At 41.4% G+C, this 26,850-nt stretch overlaps 1 protein-coding gene across 2 annotated transcripts in view; it reads right to left on the minus strand.

The window, feature by feature from the left end:
* Positions 1-10,019: 10,019 nt before the first annotated feature.
* The window catches only part of b4galnt1b (beta-1,4-N-acetyl-galactosaminyl transferase 1b), a 42,003-nt gene continuing 25,172 nt past the window's right edge, over positions 10,020-26,850 (minus strand). For both annotated transcript variants that reach the window (XM_034166682.1, XM_034166681.1), the window contains exons 4-11: positions 24,523-24,629; positions 21,352-21,389; positions 21,086-21,266; positions 12,216-12,308; positions 11,927-12,114; positions 11,695-11,835; positions 11,367-11,604; positions 10,020-10,364 (exon numbers count right to left, since the gene is read on the minus strand). In XM_034166682.1, the coding sequence (XP_034022573.1) occupies positions 10,147-10,364; positions 11,367-11,604; positions 11,695-11,835; positions 11,927-12,114; positions 12,216-12,308; positions 21,086-21,266; positions 21,352-21,389; positions 24,523-24,629 (1,204 nt within the window). In that variant the 3' untranslated portion in view covers positions 10,020-10,146. The remainder of the gene's footprint in view (positions 10,365-11,366; positions 11,605-11,694; positions 11,836-11,926; positions 12,115-12,215; positions 12,309-21,085; positions 21,267-21,351; positions 21,390-24,522; positions 24,630-26,850) is intronic.

Raw genomic sequence — 26,850 nt, forward strand, 5'->3', positions numbered from 1 at the left:
GTCTCATCAGACCAGAAAATTTTGTTTCTCATGGTCTGAGTCTTTCAGGTGCCTATTGGCAGGTGGGCTGCCATGAAGCCACTAAGAAGTGGCTTCTGTCTGAACACTCTACCATACAGGCCTGATTGATGGATTGCTGTAGAGATGGTTGTCCTTCTGAAAGGTTCTCCTCTCTCCACAGAGGAATGCTGGAGTTCTGACAGAGTGACCATCGGGTTCTCGGTCACCTCCCTGATTAAGGCCCTTCTCTCCGATCCTTCAGTTCAGATGGGCGGCCAGCTCTAGGATGAGTCCTGGTGGATCTGAATTTCTTCTATTTATGGATGGTGGAGGCCACTGTGCTCATTGGGACATTCAAAGCAGCAGAAATGTTTCTGTACTCTTCCCCAGATTTGTACCTCGAGACAATCCTGTCTCACATGTCTACAGACAATTCCTTTGACTTCATGTTTGGTTTGTGCTCCGACATGCACTGTCAGCTGTGGGACCTTATATGTAGACAGGTGTCAGGTCTTGCCCCTGCTCGGTCCTCACCCATTATGTTTGTCAGTCTCTTTATTGATTTCCTTTTGTCTGCTTTTTTGACAATCTTGTTATTTTGCTTTTGTCACAGCTCGTTTTCTGTTCACCACACTTCAGTCACATGTTGAGTTCTGTTCTGGTTTAGTTTAGTTTTGATCCACTGTTTTTGATTGCTTTTGATTATAAATAAACTAGAAACGCAAGTTCTAGTTTATTTGTCAGGTTTATCACATTTGTCTTCAGTCATATTATTCATGTCAGTTCCATTCTAGTTTTAGCTTTTGATTTTCTTGTTGTCCAACCTGATTCTGTTTATGTTTAGTTTCTATGCCGTCTTGGATATTTTAGTATCATTTGTCATGTCCATCTTGTCACTGCACTCCTTTGTCTCAGTTCTCATATTTTCACATCCAGTTTAATTTGGATCACAGTCATGTCCTCAGCTCACTCCACTCTTGTCCATCACCTTTTCAGCTCTGTTGGCCACGCCCAGTTTTGTTTGTCACCTCCTTGTCCACCTGTTACAGCCTTCTCTTGTCTCACAGCCTCTCCTGTCTTAGTCCACGCCCTCCTCCTGCCTGCACACCACACCTGCTCCATATCACTTCCTAATTAACTCAGTGTATTTAAGCCCTGCGTGTTTTCTTTTCCTTTTCCTGCTCATTGATTTTGTTATCTTCGTCCTGGCCCTCTCGCCACAGTTTTTTGCTCTCACGTTTTTCTCGACCTCACTTGTATTCTGGATCTGGATTTTGTCTTTGCCCATGTTACAGTGTTTGCTGTGTTATTGAACCCTGCCTGTTTTGTGACGACACCTCTGCTTATCACCTGCCTGTACCTCCGCAACGCTGACTGCCATTCTGTGTACCAGACCCTGCCTGATGCCTTTTTTCTTATTCCTCCACCTGCCTGTGTGTCTGCATTTTCCTCCCTACCACCTGCTGTGCCCTGAGAACCTGTGAATCATGACAGACAGGTGTGTGCCTTTCCAAATCATGTCCAATCAAATGATTTTACCCCAGGTGGACTCTAATTAAGCTGTCAAAACATCTCAAGGATGATCAGTGGAAACAGGATGCACCTGAGCTCAATTTTGAGCTTCATGGCAAAGGCTGTGAATACTTATGTAGATGTGATTTCATAGTTTTTTTTGGGGTTTTTTTTTATCAATTTGCAAAAATAATAATAATGAAAAACTTTTTCACATTGTCATTATGGGTATTGTGTGTAGAATTTTGAGGGAAAAAAAATGAATTTTATCCATTTTGGAATAAGGCTGTAACAAAATGTGGAAAAAGTGAAGCGCGTGAAGACTTTCTGGATGCACTGTAGTTGTGTAATGGATCGTAGTTGACCGTCCCCACAGTATGGCACACTTGTGAACTGCAGATTAATTGCAAAGTTTACATAACAGTGTGAAATATTTATTAATTTCATGTTGACTTGTTTTTAAAGTTGTAACTGCATAAATTTCAATGCAGATTTACACTGAATTTAAAGTCTGAATGGGGAAAGCCAACTGTGCATTAATGTCAGTGGAGCCTGTGAAAAGCAGACAACCTCTGCCGCCCATAGACTGAATATACGAGGTCTGTCAATAAAGTAACGGTCCTTTTTATTTTTTTCAAAAACTATATGGATTTCATTCATATGTTTTTACGTCAGACATGCTTGAACCCTCGTGCGCATGCATGAGTTTTTCCACGCCTGTCAGTTACGTTATTCGCCTGTGAGCACTCCTTGGGAAGGAGTGGTCCTGCCCCCTCGTCGGATTTTCATTGTCTGGAAATGGCGGAATGAAAAGGACTTTTTTTCCATCAGAATTTTTTCAGAAGCTGTTAGAGACTGGCACCTGGAAACCATTCGAAAAATTTATCTGGCTTTCGGTGAAATTTTTACGGGCTTCACAGAGAATAAGGACTGTTACTACAGCTTTAAGGATGGCTTTAAGGACGGTCGGCGCGCCGTGCTCCGAGCTGCTGCGACGACGCGGCACAAACCACCGGATGGACATCAGCCATTTTCCGGCAGATTTCACTTTTAACAAAAGATTTTGTCCAGCTCTCCACAATTTCTCTTATAGTCACTCGACTGGTAAGCACTGAAAGCCGAGACAGGCATGTCCAAACTTGTCCCCTGGCACTCCGAAACGGAGGTGTTCCTTTGTCTCGCTTCATCAGCAAATCGGTCGTGACGCGCGAAGCCTCCGCGCGGCTTTCCATGACAAAATCTTTTGTTAAAAGTGAAATCTGCCGGAAAATGGCTGATGTCCAGCTCTTGTGATAACCAGAGAAAGAGCACACGACGGTCTCGTATCCACAGAGCCATCCATTTAGAAATGGTCCGGTGGTTTGTGCCTCGTCGTCACAGCTCGGAGCGCGGCGCACCGAGCGTCCTTAAAGCAGTCCTTAAAGCTGTCCTTAAAGCTGTAGTAACAGTCCTTATTCTCTGTGAAGCCTGTAAAAATTGCACCGAAAGCCAGATAAATTTTTCGAATGGTTTCCAGGTGCCAGTCTCTAACAGCTTCTGAAAAAATTCTGATGGAAAAAAGTGTTGGGGAAAGTGTAGTAACACGGACCAACAACAGGGGGCGCAAATGAACGGTCAATAGATGAGCCAAAAGTTAACAATTTGATGTTGTGAATGTGCACAACGATGATACAGACAATCACAGAATCTGACAGCAGTCAATACACCAAGGTGACGTGTGGGCAGGCTTGAGGATAGAAGACGTCTGTCCTGATAAGAGCCGGAACCACACGATTTCCACCGCCAGAGAACCCGGAGAATACTGGAGCCGCCAAGTCCCGAATTCCCAGGTGATCACCGTCCCCGACTGTCGGATCTGGTACTGCTGGCGAGGAGCACAAACAGTGAGATGTGGGTGTGTTCACACACCCAGTAACAAAAACAGTCAGAAGGTAGAAAGTCACCTCCACCTCTAATCACACCCACGTGCAGCTCCTGTCAACCACTTATCTGGTTGGGGGGCGAAGCGAAGCCGTCGCTGATCACACCAAATGCCAATCCCACAGATAAGGAAACAGTTACAGGAAAACGGCTGCAAAGAAGTTCAGACTGTTAGTCAATGTTTTCAGTTTAGCAGAGAATTACCTTCACAGGTAGATGATATCTCAGCAGCGAGGTGGAGATGACATCCGGCTTTTATGGAGTGATGAAATGATGGGTGACAGCTGTCATGAGTTGATGTGTGACAGCTGTCACTCCCGGTTGTGTCCGTGGCGGCAGCGCTCTCTCGTGCCTGAAGCCCGCACTTCAGGCAGGGCGCCCTCTGGTGGTGGGCCAGCAGTACCTCCTCTTCTGGCGGCCCACACAACAAAAAGTCCTTTTCATTCCGCCATTTCCAGACAATGAAAATCCGACGAGGGGCCAGGACCACTCCTTCCCAAGGCGTGCTCACAGGCGAATTACATCACCGACAGATGTGGAAAAACTCACGCATGTGCACGAGGGTTCAAGCATGTCTGACGTAAAAACATATGAATGAAATCCATATAGTTTTTGAAAAAAATAAAAAGGACCGTTACTTTATTGACAGACCTCGTATTTGCTGTTACCTTGCACTCCATTCATTTCAGCATGCAGCCTTGATACATGTCAGGGTTCAAGTACAGAAAGAATCACTCTGAACTTTCAGTAGTTCAGTAGGTAGTATGTGCTCTGCATTTTCTCCATGTTGTCCTGAGCCTATGAGCTGAGCGTGGGTGGAGCCAATGTGGCTGATAGGCCACTGAGCAGAGTTTGTCAAGGGGTGTGCCTGCTTGAGAGAAATAATATTTATCCTAAAAGTGTTTCATAAATGTAGTTATTATTCCTTTTTCCATCCTCATCTTTTGAAAAAAGACTTTGGAAGTTATAAATTCAAGTCTACTTTGTTTTATTATATTGTTTTTATTTTTAATACTTTTGGTCCATTTTTATTCATTAGTACTGTTCATATTGCAATTTAGTATAAGAATTATTTTATTTGAACATATTTAAACATTGGGCACATTGTTTTCGTCCAAGAACATGGACAAACATCATTGGTTTCAGTGCTCTTTAAGTTATTATTAAAATAAAAAGAAATGTTATTTGTCTCCCTCGTTTTTGTTTCTAAGGCAGAAAATTATCAGATCCATGACTACAAACAGTGATCCGAGCCGAACTGTAGGTTTTATGATCTATTACACCCCTAGTGTATACAAAGTCTCATCATTACCACAGTTACAATCAAAACATAGAACATCTGAACTTGCCTAAGGTCTTCTTGAGATGACTTTGTTTGAAGAGATCACTGACAGACTACATGAGCACAGACAATATTTGCCTGGATATCTAAGCTTATGGTCAATGAAGTCCAAAATCTACACAGGTGGCTTCTGAGATCTGTCACGGGTAACATTTGTTGTTTTTGACAAATGCCTTTAATAGTCTATGAGCCAGTCATCAATTTTGACCTGATTAGTACCACTGATGGTGACCAAATGACACTTAGAATCCAGCCTCAGTGTACCATGGCCTACACAAAAATGTATGATAGCCATCATAGGGTGGTAGCTGTAGCCAGCTGGGGGTCAATGAAGAATTAGACAGAGGTCAAAATTTTAAAATGCTCCAATCATGTTAAACTATATCACATTATTTGTCTGATCAAAACAATTCCAAAAAGGTATAGTTTGTACTATCTATGATGCAATATTCTGGCGTTATGGGGTAAAAACAGCAAAAAATGGTGACAAAGGTCAATTTCAGTTTGTACAGGGATCAAACATTAAAGTTGTTAGTATTGTGTTAGTAACACAATGTATGATTTTTTTTTAAATAATTTATTTGTATGTTACTGCTGTAAAAGTATTTGACCCCCTACCAACCAGCATTGTGATTTCCGGATTTTTTTTTTTTTTTTTTAGATTATGTCTCTCACAGTGGACATGCACCTAAGATGAAAATTTCAGACCCCTCCATGATTTCTAAGTAGGAGAACTTGCAAAATCGCAGGGTGTTCAAATACTTATTTTCCTCACTGTATAATGCAACCTATTTAGGAATTACTAAATACACAGCCCCCCCCCACCTCATTTCCAGAGGCCATAGGCAGGGGTGCCACCAGAGATTTTGGGCTCCATGAAAAGAAAGCTTACTGATCCACCCCCATATTATTTTGTAGGTATTATAATTGTATTAGGGGCCTCTCTGGGCCCCTAAAATCCTTCTCCTTAGTCTCCCCTTTTTGGCACCCCCGGCCATAGGTAATTGGATTTGAGATTAGTTTTCAGTGTGAGTTTAAAAGCCATCATTTAAGAAATTTTAATACAAAGAAGCTTGAATTATTATTTTAAATTGATATTACCAAATTCAAAAGGGGTAAAACCTCAAGGGTACACAAGCATTTTGGCAACACTGTACCTACCAACCCAACAGAGCATGATTTTCACTTAATGAAGACGGAAAGACCCACAAACAAGCAACAAGTGAAGGAGGCTGCATTAATAGGCCTGACAAAGCAGCTTCAGGGAGAAAACTCAGTAAAACTAATTCATGCATTTATTTCCTCTAGGCTGGACTATTGTAATTCATTATTATCAGGTTGTCCTAAAAGATCCCTGAAAAGCCTTCAGTTAATTCAAAATGCTGCAGCTAGAGTACTGACAGGGACTAGGAGAGAGCATATCTCACCCATATTGGCCTCTCTTCATGGGCTTCCTGTTAATTCTAGAACAGAATTTAAAATTCTTATTCTTACTTATAAGGTTTTGAATAATCAGGTCCCATCTTATCTTAGGGACCTCATAGTATCATATCACCCCAATAGAGCGCTTCGCTCTCAGACTGCAGGCTTACTTGTAGTTCCTAGGGTTTGTAAGAGTAGAATGGGAGGCAGAGCCTTCAGCTTTCAGGCTCCTCTCCTGTGGAACCAGCTCCCAATTCAGATCAGGGAGACAGACACCCTCTCTACTTTTAAGATTAGGCTTAAAACTTTCCTTTTTGCCAAAGCTTATAGTTAGGGCTGGATCAGGTGACCCTGAACCATCCCTTAGTTATGCTGCTATAGACTTAGACTGCTGGGGGGTTCCCATGATGCACTGAGTGTTTCTTTCTCTTTTTGCTCTGTATGCACCACTCTGCATTTAATCATTAGTGATTGATCTCTGCTCCCCTCCACAGCATGTCTTTTTCCTGATTCTCTCCCCTCAGCCCCAACCAGTCCCAGCAGAAGACTGCCCCTCCCTGAGCCTGGTTCTGCTGGAGGTTTCTTCCTGTTAAAAGGGAGTTTTTCCTTCCCACTGTCGCCAAATGCTTGCTCACAGGGGGTCGCTTTGACCGTTGGGGTTTTTCTGTAATTATTGTATGGCTTTGCCTTACAATATAAAGCGCCTTGGGGCAACTGTTTGTTGTGATTTGGCGTTATATAAATAAAATTGATTTACTGGTCCATGGACACCAGAATTCAGTCATTGACTGCAAAGGATCTTCATGAATAAAAATCCTTATGTTCAGAATTATACCTGTTTGTCCAGATTCTAATGGCCTCTGGAAATAAAGAACCCAGAGAAAAATAACTGGCATTCCATAATTGTTAACACAATATTTTTGTGAAGTCCCTTAAAGCTGAAAATCTGCACTTCTGTCACTTCTGACTGTAAATCATCCATGAATCAGAGTACAACAGGCATGTTGGAAATTAAACAGTTTTTAATGTTGGTATTTGAAATGCAGCAAAAGTCACAATAATTCATCAGGCTGATGAACATGGTACAGTAGTGGTTTCTGGGTAAAGCGGGCAAGACCAAGAAGTACTCTTCCAAAAAAAAGTCTGCAGTTACACAAAACGGTTATACGTATATTCATATGATACGTGTATCTTGAGTTACAGCAGTGGCTCCAATAATTCTGTATTTGGGAGCCTTAAAAACATTCAGGTCCTTCCAGATGCACACCCCCAAACTCATTTAAACAGAAAGAAATACCCAAAATGATTTAGTTGAAACAACAGAGCATGTCCTGCATGTTTACTTTTCATGTAATCTGGATTCTGAAAACTGTATTTGCACAGACTGATCCATAGTTTTCAAACCATTGACAAGAAAGAGCTATAACAGCAACTGGTTTTACAGGGTGTTCCCCCAAAAAAGTGCCACAAAAATGAAGCCATAGAAAATCTATACACTTTTGGATACTGATATCTCTAATTTTACCTCAAGTTTTTTGGCATTCACAAGATGTGCTCAATATGTGCACCTCTCCTCTGGTTTGGCCACATCTCCATTTGTTAACATTGTGAACAGTTCTATCAGTTTGAAATTTATTTACAATCCCCCATGTTGTCTTTCTGTCTGGAGCTTTTCTAACTACAAAATGACTGATATTGTCGTTGAGTTTGCACAATCGACTTGGTCTCAAATAAAATTCCAGCACTTTCCTTTTTTCTCTCAATTGTAAGCAGCGTCCTCATTGCATCAGGCTCAAACTACATCAGAAGATATTCCTCACATATATCTTGATGTCTGAAAAAACAACAACAAAAACTGAATTTTGTGGCACTTTTTGGGGTCACCCTGTATTTTCTCTTTCTAATTAATAATCTGTCCATCTTGCATTACAGATGTTTCATGATCAGATTACATAACTGTTTCCTAACAAGTCAAATTAAAGCAGGCATTTCTGCCCCCGACCAGTGGGGTTACCGTACAGACCCTGTACAGTCACATGACTTTCAATGACAATGCCTTTATGCTGATTGACAGAACAGACCACACTTTTTCCACTCAGCACATGTCAGCCTCCTATTGTAACCAGAATACAAAACACAAATCTGCCTTTCCCAACACCTACATGTTGAGGACAATGCTGCATTCACGTGTTGGGTAGAGCACATTAAACCAGATATTCTATTGTTTTCAATGAGAGGACAAAGGATGTCCATGATGGTATGTGCGGTCTAGACTTAAAAAATAAAAAAAAGGTTCACATTTTTCTGCTTGCAACAGTACTAAGGAAAAAAAAGATGTCCATTTGTCCTTAACAATGATCAAAGATGTACAGTAATAACGTAATTGTTTTAGTGCTTTAGCGAGTTGTGTGACAGTGCACAGAAATGAAACTGACAAAGAAAAAAATAAACAAAACTCAATTCCTTTTAAAATCACAGCCAACTCTTGCTTTTCCATTATAATTCTGCTGCATCTTTCAATTGAGTGTAATAATTTTTCATTTCATTAATCCAGCAAAATTCTGCTATAACAACTGCTCTGACTGTTTTTCTAATGTCAGCATGTGAATGCAGCATTAAGGAACCATATACAGCACATAAATAAAATAAATATACCCACTTTCTTGCTCTACTTGCATTATCTGATGCGCGTTAAACAAAAACAACTTGAAAACAATTTATCATGAGGGAAATCAGTCAGGTTGTTAAGAATATTGCTGGGAACAACCAGCGGGAACCTTCTGTGCCAAAGATGATACATAAACAGCAGTCACATGACCTAATGACATGAGCTGCACGGGGTCTATAGATGAGGTTCCTGGTCTGCAGAGCTGATGTAAAATAGAGACTACAAAGAAAAGACAACAGACAAAATATCACATAAGAAAAATGTAAAAAAACAAACAAACAAACAGCAAAAAATCAGTTAAATCTCTGCACTCTCATTGCTGAAATATTCACAAATGAGAAGAGAACAAGAGTGCCATCTATAGGTTGTGATATAAAAGAACATCCTCAACTGATGTATGAGTGAAGGATAGCCTGTCAGTAAATCTCACCTGGTCCATTTACAGTTTTCCTTTCATGCTTTTCTACAATGAAGATCATCAAACTGTGCAGCTCACATCGGTTTCCTTCTTTTATCATTATGAAATATTTACATGCATTTTGGTTGGTCTAACTTTTTTTTTTAAAGGCAGCATACAAAATATTGTACTCATGTTGAGCTTCATCCGTCAGTGTGCGTGGAGGGGAACGTTCTTAGATTCTTGCTTGTCCAGCTGGACTGGGATAAAGAGCAGATGGGTGACAAGGCTGCTTCCACTTCAGGTCTGATTCCAGGTGGACACGACTCAATGTTTCTTCTCCTCAAAGCCACTCTTAAAATGAAAAAAGGATCCTGGGTATGGTGAAGAAAAACAAAAGCTTAAGGTTTCTTGCACAGTCTTGCACCAGGCCTGACATCAGAACCTTGAGCTTGGAAGATGAATGCTCTAAGACGGAGACTAAAGCCTCTTGGTGTTGAACAGTGAGGTTTCACCTCCTGGCTATTATCTCATGTGCACGTTGAAGGAGAATGCACAACCCTTGACTTACTTTAGAAATGACTCCAGCTACATGTTGGGTTTTCTCAATGACTTGGGGACATATCACTCAGCTTGAGTCAATCATTAGTAAAACAAAGCAACATGTTTGTTGAAACACCTGAACTCTATTTACCCTCTTTCCAAGATTTTCACGCTTCCTGCAGAGGGTGGAATAAATTAATTAAAGTTGCCCCATTGGCATGATGAAGTTTTCTTAAAGGCGAATCCTGGAAACCAAAGCCAGGGTTGTCCAGGAAATGCCAACATAAAGCTTATCTAACAGTGGAGGAGAACTTCTTTGGCAACTCAGGAGGAGCAGAGGAACTAATTGTGAGTCAAACACTGAAATCGGTTCTTGAAGAACAGGAGGCCATTCTTTGTGTGCGTAGCATCAGAGGAGGCTGATGGGTAGCGGAACTTAGCATAAGTCTTGTCGCTCTCCGACTGGCTGACCCAGGGAAGTTTGATTTTAGTTGCATGATTGATGATCACGTCATCACAAGAGCCTACGTGGAGAGATCCAAGGCCATCGATGAAAAATTCTGTGAAGCAAACAAAATGACTGAGACGAATGTTGTGTGTCAAAAACATCAGTCGATTTATATTAAAACAAACCCAAAAGAATGACTCACTTACAACCAGTGGTGGGCACAGATAACCAAAAATTTAACTTCGATAACAGATAATCATAACTGAAAAGTTATCTCCAATAAAGATAAAACAAACCACCCAAAAATGTATCGGAAGTTACAGATAAGCGATAAATTCTAATATTGTCTCTGGTACATTTGCAACTACTAGTAAAATGAATTTAAGTTTTAATGCCACAATAACTTCTAATATTAAAAGTAACAACAGACCCAAACAATGAGACCACACTTTTGCCTTTGAACATTCTACCCCTGCTAAAAGCTCTTGTTTACTACACAGCTTCCAGCACAGAGGCACTCTGAGAGCAGCCCTAAAGCCAGCTCTCTATCAATTACAACGCTCCGGTCAGGCGGAGGTCTTGAAAAATAAAGTCATGCTGACTTATGGTTTTGATTTATAAATAACATTAATACCAATAGAATAACTCCATTAATGTCAATTCTGTCATTTGTACAAAGTTAAAATATAGCATACATGTTTTAATGTTGAATAATGCACTAATTCTGAGGTTTTGTAACAAACACAGATCGCAAAGGATTCTGGGTAAAAGTGCCTCTGCTAAACACTGATTGGTTCATTCATTCATTATGTAAACCAACACATTAATGTGACGTCTGTCGTGTGTTGGTGTTCATTTTTTTATTTGTAAAATCAGGCATTTTTACGGAGCCCTGGATGTGTCATCACAAAATGTTTTGCATGTAGAGAGAATGTGCACACGTTTTATGATGTTGTAAAACGTGCTTTACACTGTGCGAGATGATTTTTCATGCAGGAATTTTTTGGACCAAGTTTCAGGTTAATCGCGCGTCCTGCATCGTGTGGTGTACATAGAGTAACAAGCTTTAACATTTTGTTGTTTTAAAAAATTATTAATCCCACTTTGTACTCACCCAGGTGAGCGACTCTGGTGAGACGCGGGTCAAAGCCGACCTGCTGCACTTTATCAGTGCGAGCCAGAAAAAAGTTAATGACGCCGTCAGTGACGACGCAGTTTGGGAAGCCCTGAATGATGTGATGAAATCCTCTCCTCATGTGTAAACAGTCACCGTCCTCCTCCCCCGGCTCGATGGATATGGTCTGCCTGTAAGTGGCAGTATACCCTGTTGCCTCTCGCACTGCACCTCCCACCTGAACACAAACACACACACACACACTTACACTACCAGTCCAAAGTCCAAAACACAGACATGGCCTCAATCACAGTGGTCCGTCTCTCACCAGATCCAGAGTGGTCCTTTCTAGAACATCCACCAGCTTCTCCAGCTTGGTGTTCGCTGTGAAAATGAAGTCGTCATCAACCCACAGAACATACTTCGTGGTCACCTGGGAGACAGCCAGGTTGCGCCCGGCAAACCAGCCCTATGCCACGATACAGTGAGCGAGAATGAAAAACAGGCCAAATCCTGCATTATTTCTTTGAATTTCTACAAAGCTTTCTGTGGGTCCATACCTTCCCAAAAGGCATTATGTAGTGTTCAATGTAAGGCCCAGAGATGGTTTTGGGATTTTTACTGTCATCGGCGATCACTATGGTTACAGTAGGATAGTATCTCCTGACACTGTCGATAAGGTCTTGAAGTTTATCATAACGTAGGAAAGTCTTGGTGGCTATGGTAACTAGGGCAGTGATGTTGTAATCTGCATAGACAGCAGGGAAGGTTTTGTAAAAAAAAAAAAAAAAAAAAAAAAAAAAAATCAATATTGAAACTGTATTAAAAAAAAATAGTAGAACCTTGTACCTCCTTTAGATCCTGTGTTGTACAATTTGGGCGTGACTCCATGACGGATCTTGATACTGAAGGTGGCTTGATGTCCATCTGTCTCTAACTGCACTGAAAGCACAAGAAAAAGACCCATTTGTAATAATGCCTGTGATGATAATTATATTGAGAAATACGAGAGTTAAAATCTCAGTCAATATTTCAGAATTGATTTATTGTTTTTTATTAAGTGTCATTGTGACATCTTCCTTATTAAACTTTGAACAACGCTTGTCAGAGTGGATCTTATTAGTGTTGATTCCACTCTCTACAATTTAACTCTCTGAAAGACTCATTTTATCTCTGTCCATCAGTTGACAACACTTTCACCTCATAACCAGCCCGAAGTGTTAAAATGTTCTCTGTAGTGTTGAAAATAGCACTTTCATATCTTATAAAGTAACACTATGAGTGTCGTAAAGCTTACACTATTAAAGAGTTAATATTTTAATACTGTACCATCAAAAGTGTAACTAACTTAGAGCCGGTGAAAATTTGATAAACTGTGGGATAGTGTTAAATTTAACACTGTGTAAGTTAAATGAACATTGAGGATTTTTCAATGTATAGTGCACATCTACAGTTGAAGCCAAACATTTACATACCTATAAGGTTATTTTACAATATTACTTAACAGAGACCCAGGACTAGGTGGAGAGATTATTTCTCCATACTGGCCTGGGAACACCTCCGGATCCCCCAGTCAGAGGTGGTCAATGTGGCACGGGAGAGGGAAGTCTGGGGTCCCCCGCTGGAGCTGTTGCCCCCCGCGACCCGAACCCGGAAAAGAGGCTGAAGATGAATGAGAGAGGTAGGACGAAGTCACTGTCAAGTCATCAATCTGCAAGTCCCAAGTCAACTCTCAAGTCAGCTTGCAAACAACTGGTGGTCATTATGACTTGAGACTTGCAGTTTGATGACTTGAGAGTCACTTGATGGTGACTTGTCCCACCTCTGATATTTAACAAATACATATTTCAGTTTTATTGACCATGACAGATTTTCAATGGGATAAAAGTTTACACATTTCCAGTTTGGGGTTCTGCTGGTTTGGACCAATTGAAGTCCATCCATCCATTTTCTATATCGCTTAGTCCAATTAAGGGTTACTGGGGGCTGAAGCCTATCCCAGCAGTCATATTGGGTGAGGTGGGGCACCCCAGACAGGACGTCAGTTTGTCGCAGGGCCACATAGGGACAAACACATTCACACCCACACGCACACCTACGGTGAATTTAAAGTTTCCAGTCCACCTAACCTGCATGTCTTTGGATGTGGGAGGAAGCCGGAGCACCCAGAGGGAACCCACGCAAACATGGGGAGAAAATGCAAACTCCACACAGAAAGGGTGGGAAGCAATCCCACAACCTTCATGTTATGAGGCAACAGTGCTAACCACCATGCCACCACCAACTGAAGTATCAGAAAATAACATTCTATGTAAATCAATGTATCATAATAATATGTGTATGTTGCATGTTAAGGTGCATTTACACATAAGCAAGAGGCGTTACGAATGTCATTTTTCTATCATTCATGACACATTCCTGACATTCTTAACGTGACTTAACGCATCTGAATAGGTTTCTTAATAGTGCGTGTTGGTGCGTGATATTGTTGATATTCGTGAAGCATGTTTTTGCCTGTCAAAAAAAATCTTCCACGAATGTCACACACCACCCTCATTTCGTCTCACGTCGTGGAGGTCACAACTGAGCGTATTGATCCGTCTTGATGAGTAGTGATCCTTAATAGAATGTGACAACGATCGTAGTGGTTCCTGTGATGGTTCTTGGAGCCCAAACTGTCACGCGTTATTATGAAGTGACACGGAAACTGTAAAGTTTTGACACGACTTGTAACGTGGCGTCACATTTCACTGCGCGCCACGACGAATCAGTTTTCTGTCACGTGCACACAACTAAACGCGGCTCCACAGCGTTCAGTTTGATGCAGTATGCCGAAGAAGAACAGTGACGCAAAGTCAGCCAAGTGTCGATCTGCAGTTCCTGCTGAAGCTCTTCAGTGCGCTCCTGCTGCACCTGCTGCATGCGCCTGATGTTTAGGAAAACGTGCGAGATGAGAGCCGCATGAAGCCACACATCTGGCTCTGTCCGTCTCCTCCTCCTCCTCCTTTCTGCGCCACTCCATGGCACAGAGCGCAATTACGCATGCAGTCACAAAGTTCTTCTGAAAAACTGGAGCGATCTGAATTCGGATAGATGATTATGGGTGTGTGTGTGGAGACAATTCACCTCGTTCACAACGTGACAGGACTTAACGATGCGCTGTTACGCGCAATAGCGTGCAACAACGCGGAACATTATTCTTGACCGTGCGTAATGGTTCCTGATAATTCTCCAGCAACACGTGCCATTAATCGTAACGTGTGGTAACAGGTTGCAGCAGTTCCTGAGGACACCTGATGCCTCTGCCCCGAATCATCACATTTGTGATCAGTGGCCAAGAATGTGTACTTCGTGGCATTCGTGACTTGTCGTCTTTATGTGTAAACGCAGCATTATATCTATGTCTTTTGGCATAAGCTAGATTTTACTCTGTTATAGTCTGTAAAGCCCTGGTCCCACTGAATAATAAAGGATGAATAATGAGCCATGTAGCATGTTTTTTTTGTTACGGGTTCAGTTATTCAATTGTGGGAGAATAGTGGCTCTGAGAGGCTCTTTAGACCCGTTTACACATAGACGGTAAACTCTCCCAGAAGCGTCCCGGCAGAGATTTTGCCCCCTCCGGGCCGCTTTAGGGATCAAACGCCGTAGTTAATGCCAGCGCACGGGGGCGTGGTTTGGTTCCGGCTTCACCGGGAATCGTCGAAAAAATTATTCAACATGTCGAATAATTCCGGGAGCGCTCCTGGAGAAGTGGCCTGACGACGGAGACAACGCAAACAACGGCGTTTGATACTTTTTAATCGCTGTGTCATCCCGCCCCTTCCTGTAGTGCCGCAGTTTACACCGCCGTAATTGGCGGCCAGCGTTGTATCCCTAACCAACGGCATGTAAAACGGCGACAGAGCCCACATCGGCATCCTCAAAGGCGTTTTAACTGGCGACAGAGGCAGACGAAACGGCGGCGCTAGCGGACAGTACGCTGTTCTAAACGCCACCTCCCGGTTAACGGTGTTCCAAACGGCCGATAGGCGGCGGTCAGTATAAAAACGCTAGCGCGCTGCATGCAGGTCTCTCATTCACGGCCAGCTCCAGATATTTTTTGCAGAGAAGCTCCAGTATACCTCCTAAAATAAAATTGGCAGCGGCAAGGAATTACCAAGAGGTCTGGTTCAGGGGTAGCCCTGTGGTGGAAACGAGCAACACGTTGAGGAGGGGAAAAAGAGAGAAAAGAAAAGGCTGAGAGGTGAGCTCCCTGTCACTCCCTCCCCCTGCACTGACAGCTGCTTCAGCTTATTATACTCTGGGGGCGGTGCCTATAAGCAAAAGTTGCTGGAGTAACGCAGGATTTGCCTGGATAAATCCAGCGGTACACAGGGCATTATCGGCGGCAGCAGAACACCGCCGTTCTCACGCGCGTCTTAACCTGCGATTGTAAAGGATAGAACTGAGTATTAACCCCCATTGCCTGATGTATGCCGGATGCTACGGCGTCAAAACTCCACTTTATTCGGCAGATTTAGCGGCGTTTTATCCGCGTATTTGCGGCTAGTACGGCGCTCAAAACGCCGGCGAAATGCTCCGCCCCTTTCCACCGCGAAAACAGCCAGAACTACTGCAAACTTCGGTCTACGTACTACCCGCGGACAAAACCGTCTATGTGTAACCTGGGCTTTAGAGGTTGAATATTTGGCTAACGAGGCTCATCTCTGAGCGTGGTGCTAATTTCAAGACGTTCAAAATTTAATCAATTCAATCAATCAATTTTATTTATATAGCGCCAAATCACAACAAACAGTTGCCCCAAGGCGCTTTATATTGTAAGGCAAGGCCATACAATAAATACGTAAAAACCCCAACGGTCAAAACGACCCCCTGTGAGCAAGCACTTGGCGACAGTGGGAAGGAAAAACTCCCTTTTAACAGGAAGAAACCTCCAGCAGAACCAGGCTCAGGGAGGGGCAGTCTTCTGCTGGGACTGGTTGGGGCTGAGGGAGAGAACCAGGAAAAAGACATGCTGTGGAGGGGAGCAGAGAGCAATCACTAATGATTAAATGCAGAGTGGTGCATACAGAGCAAAAAGAGAAAGAAACACTCAGTGCATCATGGGAACCCCCCAGCAGTCTAAGTCTATAGCAGCATAACTAAGGGATGGTTCAGGGTCACCTGATCCAGCCCTAACTATAAGCTTTAGCAAAAAGGAAAGTTTTAAGCCTAATCTTAAAAGTAGAGAGGGTGTCTGTCTCCCTGATCTGAATTGGGAGCTGGTTCCACAGGAGAGGAGCCTGAAAGCTGAAGGCTCTGCCTCCCATTCTACTCTTACAAACCCTAGGAACTACAAGTAAGCCTGCAGTCTGAGAGCGAAGCGCTCTATTGGGGTGATACGGTACTATGAGGTCCCTAAGATAAGATGGGACCTGATTATTCAAAACCTTATAAGTAAGAAGAAGAATTTTAAATTCTATTCTAGAATTAACAGGAATCCAATGAAGAGAGGCCAATATGGGTGAGATATGCTCTCTCCTTCTAGTCCCTGTTAGTACTCTAGCTGCAGCATTTTGAATTAACTGAAGGCTTTTCAGGGAACTTTTAGGACAACCTGATAATAATGAATTACAATAGTCCAGCCTAGAGGAAATAAATGCATGAATTAGTTTTTCAGCATCACTCTGAGACAAGACCTTTCTAATTTTAGAGATATTGCGTAAATGCAAAAAAGCAGCCCTACATATTTGTTTAATATGCGCACTGAATGACATATCCTGATCAAAAATGACTCCAAGATTTCTCACAGTATTACTAGAGGTCAGGGTAATGCCATCCAGAGTAAGGATCTGGTTAGACACCGTGCTTCTACGATTTGTGGGGCCAAGTACAATAACTTCAGTTTTATCTGAGTTTAAAAGCAGGAAATTAGAGGTCATCCATGTCTTTATGTCTGTAAGACAATCCTGCAGTTTAGCTAATTGGTGTGTGTCCTCTGGCTTCATGGATAGATAAAGCTGGGTATCATCTGCATAACAATGAAAATTTAAGCAATGCCGTCTAATAATACTGCCTAAGGGAAGCATGTATAAAGTGAATAAAATTGGTCCTAGCACAGAACCTTGTGGAACTCCATAATTAACCTTAGTCTGTGAAGAAGATTCCCCATTTACATGACCAAATTGTAATCTATTAGATAAATATGATTCAAACCACCGCAGCGCAGTGCCTTTAATACCTATGGCATGCTCTAATCTCTGTAATAAAATTTTATGGTCAACAGTATCAAAAGCAGCACTGAGGTCTAACAGAACAAGCACAGAGATGAGTCCACTGTCTGAGGCCATAAGAAGATCATTTGTAACCTTCACTAATGCTGTTTCTGTACTATGATGAATTCTAAAACCTGACTGAAACTCTTCAAATAGACCATTCCTCTGCAGATGATCAGTTAGCTGTTTTACAACTACCCTTTCAAGAATTTTTGAGAGAAAAGGAAGGTTGGAGATTGGCCTATAATTAGCTAAGATAGCTGGGTCAAGTGATGGCTTTTTAAGTAATGGTTTAATTACTGCCACCTTAAAAGCCTGTGGTACATAGCCAACTAATAAAGATAGATTGATCATATTTAAGATCGAAGCATTAAATAATGGTAGGGCTTCCTTGAGCAGCCTGGTAGGAAAGGGGTCTAATAGACATGTTGATGGTTTGGATTAAGTAACTAATGAAAATAACTCAGACAGAACAATCGGAGAGAAAGAGTCTAACCAAATACCGGCATCACTGAAAGCAGCCAAAGATAACGATACATCTTTGGGATGGTTATGAGTAATTTTTTCTCTAATAGTTAAAATTTTATTAGCAAAGAAAGTCATGAAGTCATTACTAGTTAAAGTTAAAGGAATACTCGGCTCAATAGAGCTCTGACTCTTTGTCAGCCTGGCTACAGTGCTGAAAAGAAACCTGGGGTTGTTCTTATTTTCTTCAATTAGTGATGAGTAGTAAGATGTCCTAGCTTTACGGAGGGCTTTTTTATAGAGCAACAGACTCTTTTTCCAGGCTAAGTGAAGATCTTCTAAATTAGTGAGACGCCATTTCCACTCCAACGTACGGGTTATCTGCTTTAAGCTGCGAGTTTGTGAGTTATACCACGGAGTCAGGCACTTCTGATTTAAAGCTCTCTTTTTCAGAGGAGCTACAGCATCCAAAGTTGTCTTCAATGAGGATGTAAAACTATTGACGAGATACTCTATCTCACTTACAGAGTTTAGGTAGCTACTCTGCACTGTGTTGGTATATGGCATTAGAGAACATAAAGAAGGAATCATATCCTTAAACCTAGTTACAGTGCTTTCTGAAAGACTTCTAGTGTAATGAAACTTATTCCCCACTGCTGGGTAGTCCATCAGAGTAAATGTAAATGTTATTAAGAAATGATCAGACAGGAGTTTTCAGGGAATACTGTTAAGTCTTCAATTTCCATACCATAAGTCAGAACAAGATCTAAGATATGGTTAAAGTGGTGGGTGGACTCATTTACATTTTGAGCAAAGCCAATTGAGTCTAATAATAGCTTAAATGCAGTGTTGAGGCTGTCATTCTCAGCATCTGTGTGGATGTTAAAATCGCCCACTATAATTATCTTATCTGAGCTAAGCACTAAGTCAGACAAAAGGTCTGAAAATTCACAGAGAAACTCACAGTAACGACCAGGTGGACGATAGATAATAACAAATAAAACTGGTTTTTGGGACTTCCAATTTGGATGGACAAGACTAAGAGTCAAGCTTTCAAATGAATTAAAGCTCTGTCTGGGTTTTTGATGAATTAATAAGCTGGAATGGAAGATTGCTGCTAATCCTCCGCCTCAGCCCGTGCTACGAGCATGGGGTAATGAGGGAAAATTTAGCAACAACAGCGTGGGGCAGTTTGTGTACGAGGTTCTACGAGGACAAATGAGGATTTTAGAGGCATGTTTGTAGTGAGGACAAGGCTGTTAAAGGTCCATTTTCTGACTACAAGGACCAGACAGGCTATATTAGACAGGCTCAGCCCTCAAACTACAATCCCACCTGCTTTGTGCGCTGGACGCTGTATATAAAATAATTATTTTGTAACAGATTAATCATGTTCTGTCAGAGCTTGGATGTTGAAAACACCTCTAATCGCTTCTGGAATCACAGAGGACATTTAGAGCTTTTTTCCTGTCTCTGTCTCGTGGACTGAGGTGGAGAACATATTTGGAACAGATTAAAAGGTAAGTATTTGGAATGTTTTTATTGTAATAGCTTGGTAAAAGAGTTGCATGTTCATTTCTTCTTATAAGCAGCTGTAAAAGTATGTTTATGATAGATTTAGCATCTTGTTTTAGTGGATCAGATGAGCTCTGCTGTGTGTGCACACTAACGCCATGACTGGCACCCAAGACGAGCATTTACACAGAACGCGAGTGTGCAAAAGAGTGATTTTGCAGTCAATAACGGATGAACACAAAGTTAAAAGTTAGATCCTGGTGTCAAAATGACTGTGTTTAAAGCCATGGAAGAAATAATGCCAGCGAAGCCACGGACAGAAAGGAAGCCAGCGAGAGGAAGCGCTGAGATGACTGTCCAGGAACCTGTGGTTCAGTTCTAGCTAGTCTGGTGCATTTAATGACTCTGGAACACAGGTAAACTGCAGCCTGGTGCATGGATGTGCACACCGGCCAGACTGTACTAGAGCATCTTTTTTGGGCTGCGTTTAAAAAAAGTGATAACATCTTGAATGGATGCTGTGAATTGAAAACCCACACTTTAAAGGGACCAAGTGTAGGAGGGCTGGAGGTTTGGACTAAACCCATACCTAAACGTGCACCAACGTCATGTTACATGGATCATATGCGGCAACACGAGCCATTCGAGGCTGGACGGGGCTCAAATGATAGGTCGGTCGTGGCTCAGTAGAGGCTGACCTGGCATATGTGAGGTACAGAGAGGCACATAGAGGCACCTTAGTAGCAGATATGTGACGGCTTAAAACATGGATCATTCTTCAAATAATCACTGACACACCCATGCGTGACTCATTATTCATAGCTTATTATTCGGTGGGACAGAGGTTTAACTAATGTTGTAGTTAACAAGATTGGCTGAACTAGGAACACTAGTCCTCAGCTAGGAACAAAAGTTCTCCTTTTAGAAGTCCCTGAATGGCTGATTTGCATAATAAGAGTATAATTAAATGAGGCTGTATCAAAGGGCCGACCTGTAGAACCAGTGCCTCCTTCTACTCAAGAGGACCCCCCCCCCGCCAAGGAAAGAAAGAAAAAAAGTTGGCGCAATTGTGGATCTCCACGTCAGATTCCTTACTGGGAAGCATCTCAACTCAACCGTCTGTGCAGTCTGTTATACAAAAACATAATTCTTTATTTGTTGGAACATTCAGGTACGTCAGGATAGATTAGGTTCAATGTTCTGTCAGTGTCATCTCCAAAACAGTATATTATTATTATTATTACTATTATTATGATTATTATTACATTATTTGCAGATATTCGCATCCTTGTGCTGTCGCCCAGAATGGTACCCCACTAAACAATTGTTAGTCACAAATTGACAGTTATTATTATTCATCATACACCACTTTTTTGTTTTAATCATAAATTAGTTCCATATTAAATTGTGGCACTTGCACCTGTTGAAGCGTAGGCTCTGAGAGTCCACCATTGAGGAGGTAAACATTTCCGTGGGCCTCACCTGTGTCTGCTGTGTTTGGGTGGAACAGGGTGTTGGTGTAGGTGACAAACTGCAGCTGTCGGTTCAGGTTCGGCAGGAGGCGGCTGGACAGAGTCATGTGCATGTCACCATCACCTTTGATTTTTACGGCCTCCACCTCTGCTGCCACGTTGAGCGTCCCCAGCGTGGCAGTGATGTTAATCTGATGGAAAACACAGCAAGTGGAAGCCCAGAGGATTCAGTGGAGGGGAACAGTGAGGTACAGATACATTTTGTCAAATACTTACCAAGTAATTCTCTCTGGGGTGGTCTTGTAAAGCTAAACCTGAAAACACATAGGAACAATTTAGTCATGTTTACTGCAGCCACAATCAGTTGTCTGCCAGCAGATGGAAAAATGCAGATTGTGGCCAATCCCTCTCACGCAGGACACAAACTTTTTGTTACCCTCCCCTCTGGCAGACAGCTGAGGTCCATCAGGACTAAAACCTCAAGACAGAAAAACTGCTTCTTTGAGTGGTGTCAGAATGATGAAGTGGCGCGCATCGGAAAAGTGTCGGATTTCACTTCCAAAACGTTCTGACAGCCATCTGCAAGAGTCCACACAGTTGGTCAAAATCGGCTGGCAGCCCCGAGTGTGATGCACATGTTCAAAACCCTCTGGGCGCTGATGAGATGGGAAACCTATCCGAGGTCGGTCCATGTGCAATCTGAGGATCATCTAACCACAATTTACATATTCTGATGGTGGCAAAACAGGATCCGAAATGATTACGAGGGAACCTCGAGATGGATCTGATACGGCAAAGCCTGCCGGTATGACCTGCACGTGCCACGTATAATAATGCCCCCCCACCAGAGTGCAAAGGAACTGTTGAAATGTATGTGGCACGCTTCATCATGATAATAATTATGAATTATCATGTACAGTCAATGCGAACAGCGGCTATCAACCAAAAGCACTGTGCGCTACTGCGCGCACGTTGCCGCAAATCTGCACAGGCTGCTATATCCACAGTAGACCTTACAGTACAGCTATTTGTCTGTTCCTTCCCATAGGCGAGGTAAATAATGTGAATTATTGTCTCCATCATAACTGTATATAACACGGGCAGCTCCGCCTCTCCGTGGTGCACATTAACATGTCATTGCACGCATCGGGCTCGAAGCTGAATGGATCTGACCGTTGTAATATGTGATCACCTTATAACTCTGTAAGACATATGACGTGGAACTGTTGTGCCAGGCCGTGACAGCATTAATAAACATGAATATCACCTCCAACAGCGGTCCAGGAGTGCAGTGTGGACGTGTAGCTGGGACGGTTAAAATCCTCTCACCCGGCTGCTGTGTGCTGGAATCAACCACGACAAAAATAAATCACCTGTGATAATCCAACCATCGAGGTGTTCAGAGTTGCGTTGTGCTGCTGATGTGAGCCAAAACACACAAAAAAAGAAATTAAAGTTCCCTGGTAAAGTTTTGCATACAACTGTATGCTTTGGAAATGAAACAAACTGGAAAACAACCTCATGTAATTTCAACCACACCTGCTCCTAATTTCCATCATTGTGTAATAGCATTATTTCTTACAACATTTTCAGACATGTCCAGCAGGTGGCTGACAGGTATATTAAGTGAAGCAAAGTTGCTTTTTTGATTGATCTGATGCATCAAATTTAGCCAAAATTTGGGTTAACAATCCAGAGGGGATTTAGGGAATAACTGTGTTGTGTCTGATGATTTGCGGACGTTCATGCTGGATTTTATGATAGCAAATTGAGTTTTACCGGCGACGCGTAGGGAGTTATTCCCATTCTAATCCAATTCCATTGTTTGCACGGTTTATTTTTCTGTAAGTAAATCGGTCTGCGAATCGTTGTGAAAAGGTGTGGTTGGCTTGTCAAAACTTACCATAACAACAGTGTCTTCATGCAAAATTGGAAATTCTGTGAGCAGACCCACAGATTTCTCCATCTCGTCAGCTGCATTGAGTTAACTCCATGGTAAATCCATCAATCAATCCAGTTAAATCCATTAAATCCACGCATTTCGGCACTGTTGTTCCAGCACTAGTTGTTGTCGCTCTCAGCTGACAGCGCCATTATAGTGCAGCAGATAAGTGAATATTTACTGAGGGATCCTTCAAATGGTGATGCAAGCACCAAATTTGGCACACGTACTCCTTAGACAATACTAGGTGGCCAAGTGAGGTGAATTGAAGAATTACACAGGGGTCAAAATTAAAAGATGCGCCAATCATATTGAAAGGTATTCCATATTATTTGTCTGATCATAAAGATTCCAAAAAGGTATAGTTTGGACTATCTGTGAATGAATGTTATGGAGTTATGGGGTAAAAACAGCAAAACACTGAGAAAGGTCAATTTCAGTTTGCACAGGGATTAAAAGTTAAGTTGCTCCAATTTGGGTAAAACGTGGCTCAAATTACTGGTTGAGCTAATAAGATTAATAAATGGAATAGTTTTGACTGTGTTGCGTGCTTGGTTTGCAAAGTAAACGTTAAACAATGTTGGCATCCATTGGATTCTATGACATGTGACATATGCTACCCTGTAACATGATAACTAAGCATGATACATGATGCAAACTATTCCTTTTTAAAACCATATTCACTCAACTAATAATTCGCATCACTTTTTACCAAACTTGGAGCAACTTTAACCTTTGACCCCTGTACAAATTGAAATTGACCTTTGTCACCATTCTTGCTGTTTTTACCCCATAACTCCAGAACATTCATTCACAGATAGTCCAAACTATACCTTTTTGGAATCTTTATGATCAGACAAATAATATGGAGTACCTTTCAATATGATTGGAGCATCTTTTAATTTTGACCCCTGTGTAATTCTTCAATTGACCCCTACTTGGCCGGCTATTGAAAGTTCATGTGGCCACTCAGCATTTTTAAAAGAGCAATCTCTAAGGAGTATGTCTGCCAAATTTGGTGCTTGCATCACCATTTGAAGCTTTTTTTTTTTTTCTCAGTTATCCACTGCACTATTAGTGACACCTGTGCAGCAACGCGGTCGGGGGCGGAGTAACACCTCAAATGTGAAACGGTTTTAATATTTTGCCACCGTCCACGTGATATTTTATGGTCTGAAATCTCACACGATTAACCAATCAGATTTGCGGAAAAAATGTATTTGGATTAGAATGACTCATTAATCCCTGCAACAATTAATACACTCATTGCTTACAATTCACTCATCACATTTATCAGGGGATATGTCAAGGCTTTTCCAAAAGCCTAAGAATTGCAATGTATGTATTTGACTAACAGTCAACATACAGTAAGAATGGGTCATCTCTGTCTTGGTAATTGATATGTTAGTTTTATGAGTAATAACTTGGTGATTCATTATGATTGTGGTTCTGTCAGTTAAACTGATCAAAATAATAATAACAATAATCAGTCAACCTGTTGATACCTGGAATGATGATTGTCTTCAGTGGCCGTACCTCCACGCCCTGTGTTGGATACTGGAGAGGGTTGTTGGCCTCTGCAATCATGAGAACATCAGCAGCTGTGTGAGACCTGAGGGCAGAGAAAATCCCGTGATCACAGGATGTCTTTAGGAATTTTGAGTGGGCTGAAACATTCCAAGAAATTCCAAAGTGATTACTGAAAAGTCCTGTGTGACCTGATTATGTTCACTGGAAGTCACAAGGGAGATAATAAAACAACAACAATAACTTTATTTATATAGCACTTTGAGGATAAATACATTTCAATGTGTTTTACAATACCAATTTGACATCAAAATACCAATATTTTTTTAAATTACATAATAAAAATTAAAATAATAAAACAACTAACATCGAATGCAAACACACATACAATAGCACAAAATATTCAAATAAAATTAATTAAAAATAAGCATTAATTATAAACAGAAAAGAATAGAAAAATTTTACAAACCAGGGTTTTTTTCTTGTGTGCTGCTTTAATTCTACCCACCCCCCACAACCCCTCCCTGAAAATCCTTCAGTAAAATAATACTTTAAATCAACCCATTCTAACAAATTAAGACAACACCAGCAAAAGCAGAAAAATCTGCATCCATTTAACAATTGGTACCAGTATTTGCATATAAAAAAGTTCTTGAGAACACAGACAAATATAACCCACAGTAACTGCAACTGCAACAGTTTAATTTGATAATGTCTGCTGCAAATTCACACAACTCCCCCAAACACAGAAACGCTTTGTAAAGCTCCACAACACAACGGCAGCAGTAACAACACAAACACTGGTTTCTGCCCAGAGGACAGACCATTCTGTGGTGCTCCACTCTTTATCACCTGGTCAGGACAGCTGAGTAAGTTTACTTATTCATGATTTTATTATTACAGTAGCTATATTTTCATGTTGTATTATTTTATTTGCAATGCAATAAAGAGTAGAAGTCAGTTAAAGTCCTCTTGGCAGAGACTTCTGTTTAGGCCCCCAACACTTGCATGACTTTGATGCATGCATTTGCACACACTGTCGTGCAGCAGAGTAAACTCATCGTTAATGGGTGTACGAGACTGAACGTAAGAGGGGCGTTGGCGCGTACAATTGTGAAAATAGAATTTTGAAAGGTTCAGAAAATCTTTCACGCATAAATGTCGTGCAATAAACGTGAAGTGGTTGTGAACGTTGCACAATCTACTCGCCAACAATACGTGCAGCTCGTCAAATTGAGTAAAGAAGAAGTAACCAGTGTGAGTGGTGGCGTCAGTGCAGGTTACAAGTGAAGCTGACCCCCACCTACATAAAAATATCCAAGCAAACACACTGAGTGGTTAGTGCTTCGTTTGTGCAGATTTGTGACGTTAAAATTTTAATTTGTGCTGTTATGGTTTTGATTATATCTCCCAGTAGTGCAGGGTTCCAACAGCTTCTCAACATATGTTCTGACTATGGGGTCAAGTCTGACATCAAGTAGAACACCAAAAAAAGCATGATAATGACAGGACCAAGGAGGATCAACATCTTAACTTCCCAGGTTTCTATTTGTCTGGTCAAACCCTGTCTGTGTGCACCAATGTAAAATATCTAGGTCACACTGTTAATGATATGATGGAGGATGATGCTGACATGCTCAGACAGAGAAGAATGCTGTACGTCCAAGCCAATGTCTTAGTGAGAAAATTTCACTACCGCTCTGATGAAGTGAAGGTGAACTTGTTTAGAGCGTACTGTACCCCTATGTACACGGCCCCCTCTGGGTGAGGTATAAGAAGGAGAGTTTACGCAAACTTCAGGTTGCGTATAATGACTGTCTCAGAATCCTGTTCAAGAAGCCCAGGGGTAGCAGTGCCAGCAAGCTTTTTTGTGATTTAGGGTTAAACACCTTCCAGGCTACCCTAAGAAGACTGATGTACAAGTTTATATGTAGACTGCAGGGGTCCCAGAATAATCTCATAATAATCTCACCAATCCCAGGTGCAGTTCTGTCAGATACCAATCCCATATGTGGAAATACTGGTATTTGTGCCTTTTATAGAATGCGTATGCACTTTTTTTTTTTTTAATGGCATCTTTTACTGCTTCTATTTATTAGATCCCTTTTATTGAATTTGCACAAGCACTTTTTTATGTATGTCTATATATATATATATATATATATATACATATATATATATATATATATATACATATATATATATATATATATATACGAGGGCTGTCCATAAAGTATAGGTCCTTTTTATTTTTTTTCAAAAACTATATGGATTTCATTCATATGTTTTTACGTCAGACATGCATG

Source organism: Thalassophryne amazonica, chromosome 3 (genome assembly GCF_902500255.1).
Source record: "Thalassophryne amazonica chromosome 3, fThaAma1.1, whole genome shotgun sequence".
In the NCBI taxonomy this organism is placed as follows: Eukaryota; Metazoa; Chordata; class Actinopteri; order Batrachoidiformes; family Batrachoididae; genus Thalassophryne; species Thalassophryne amazonica.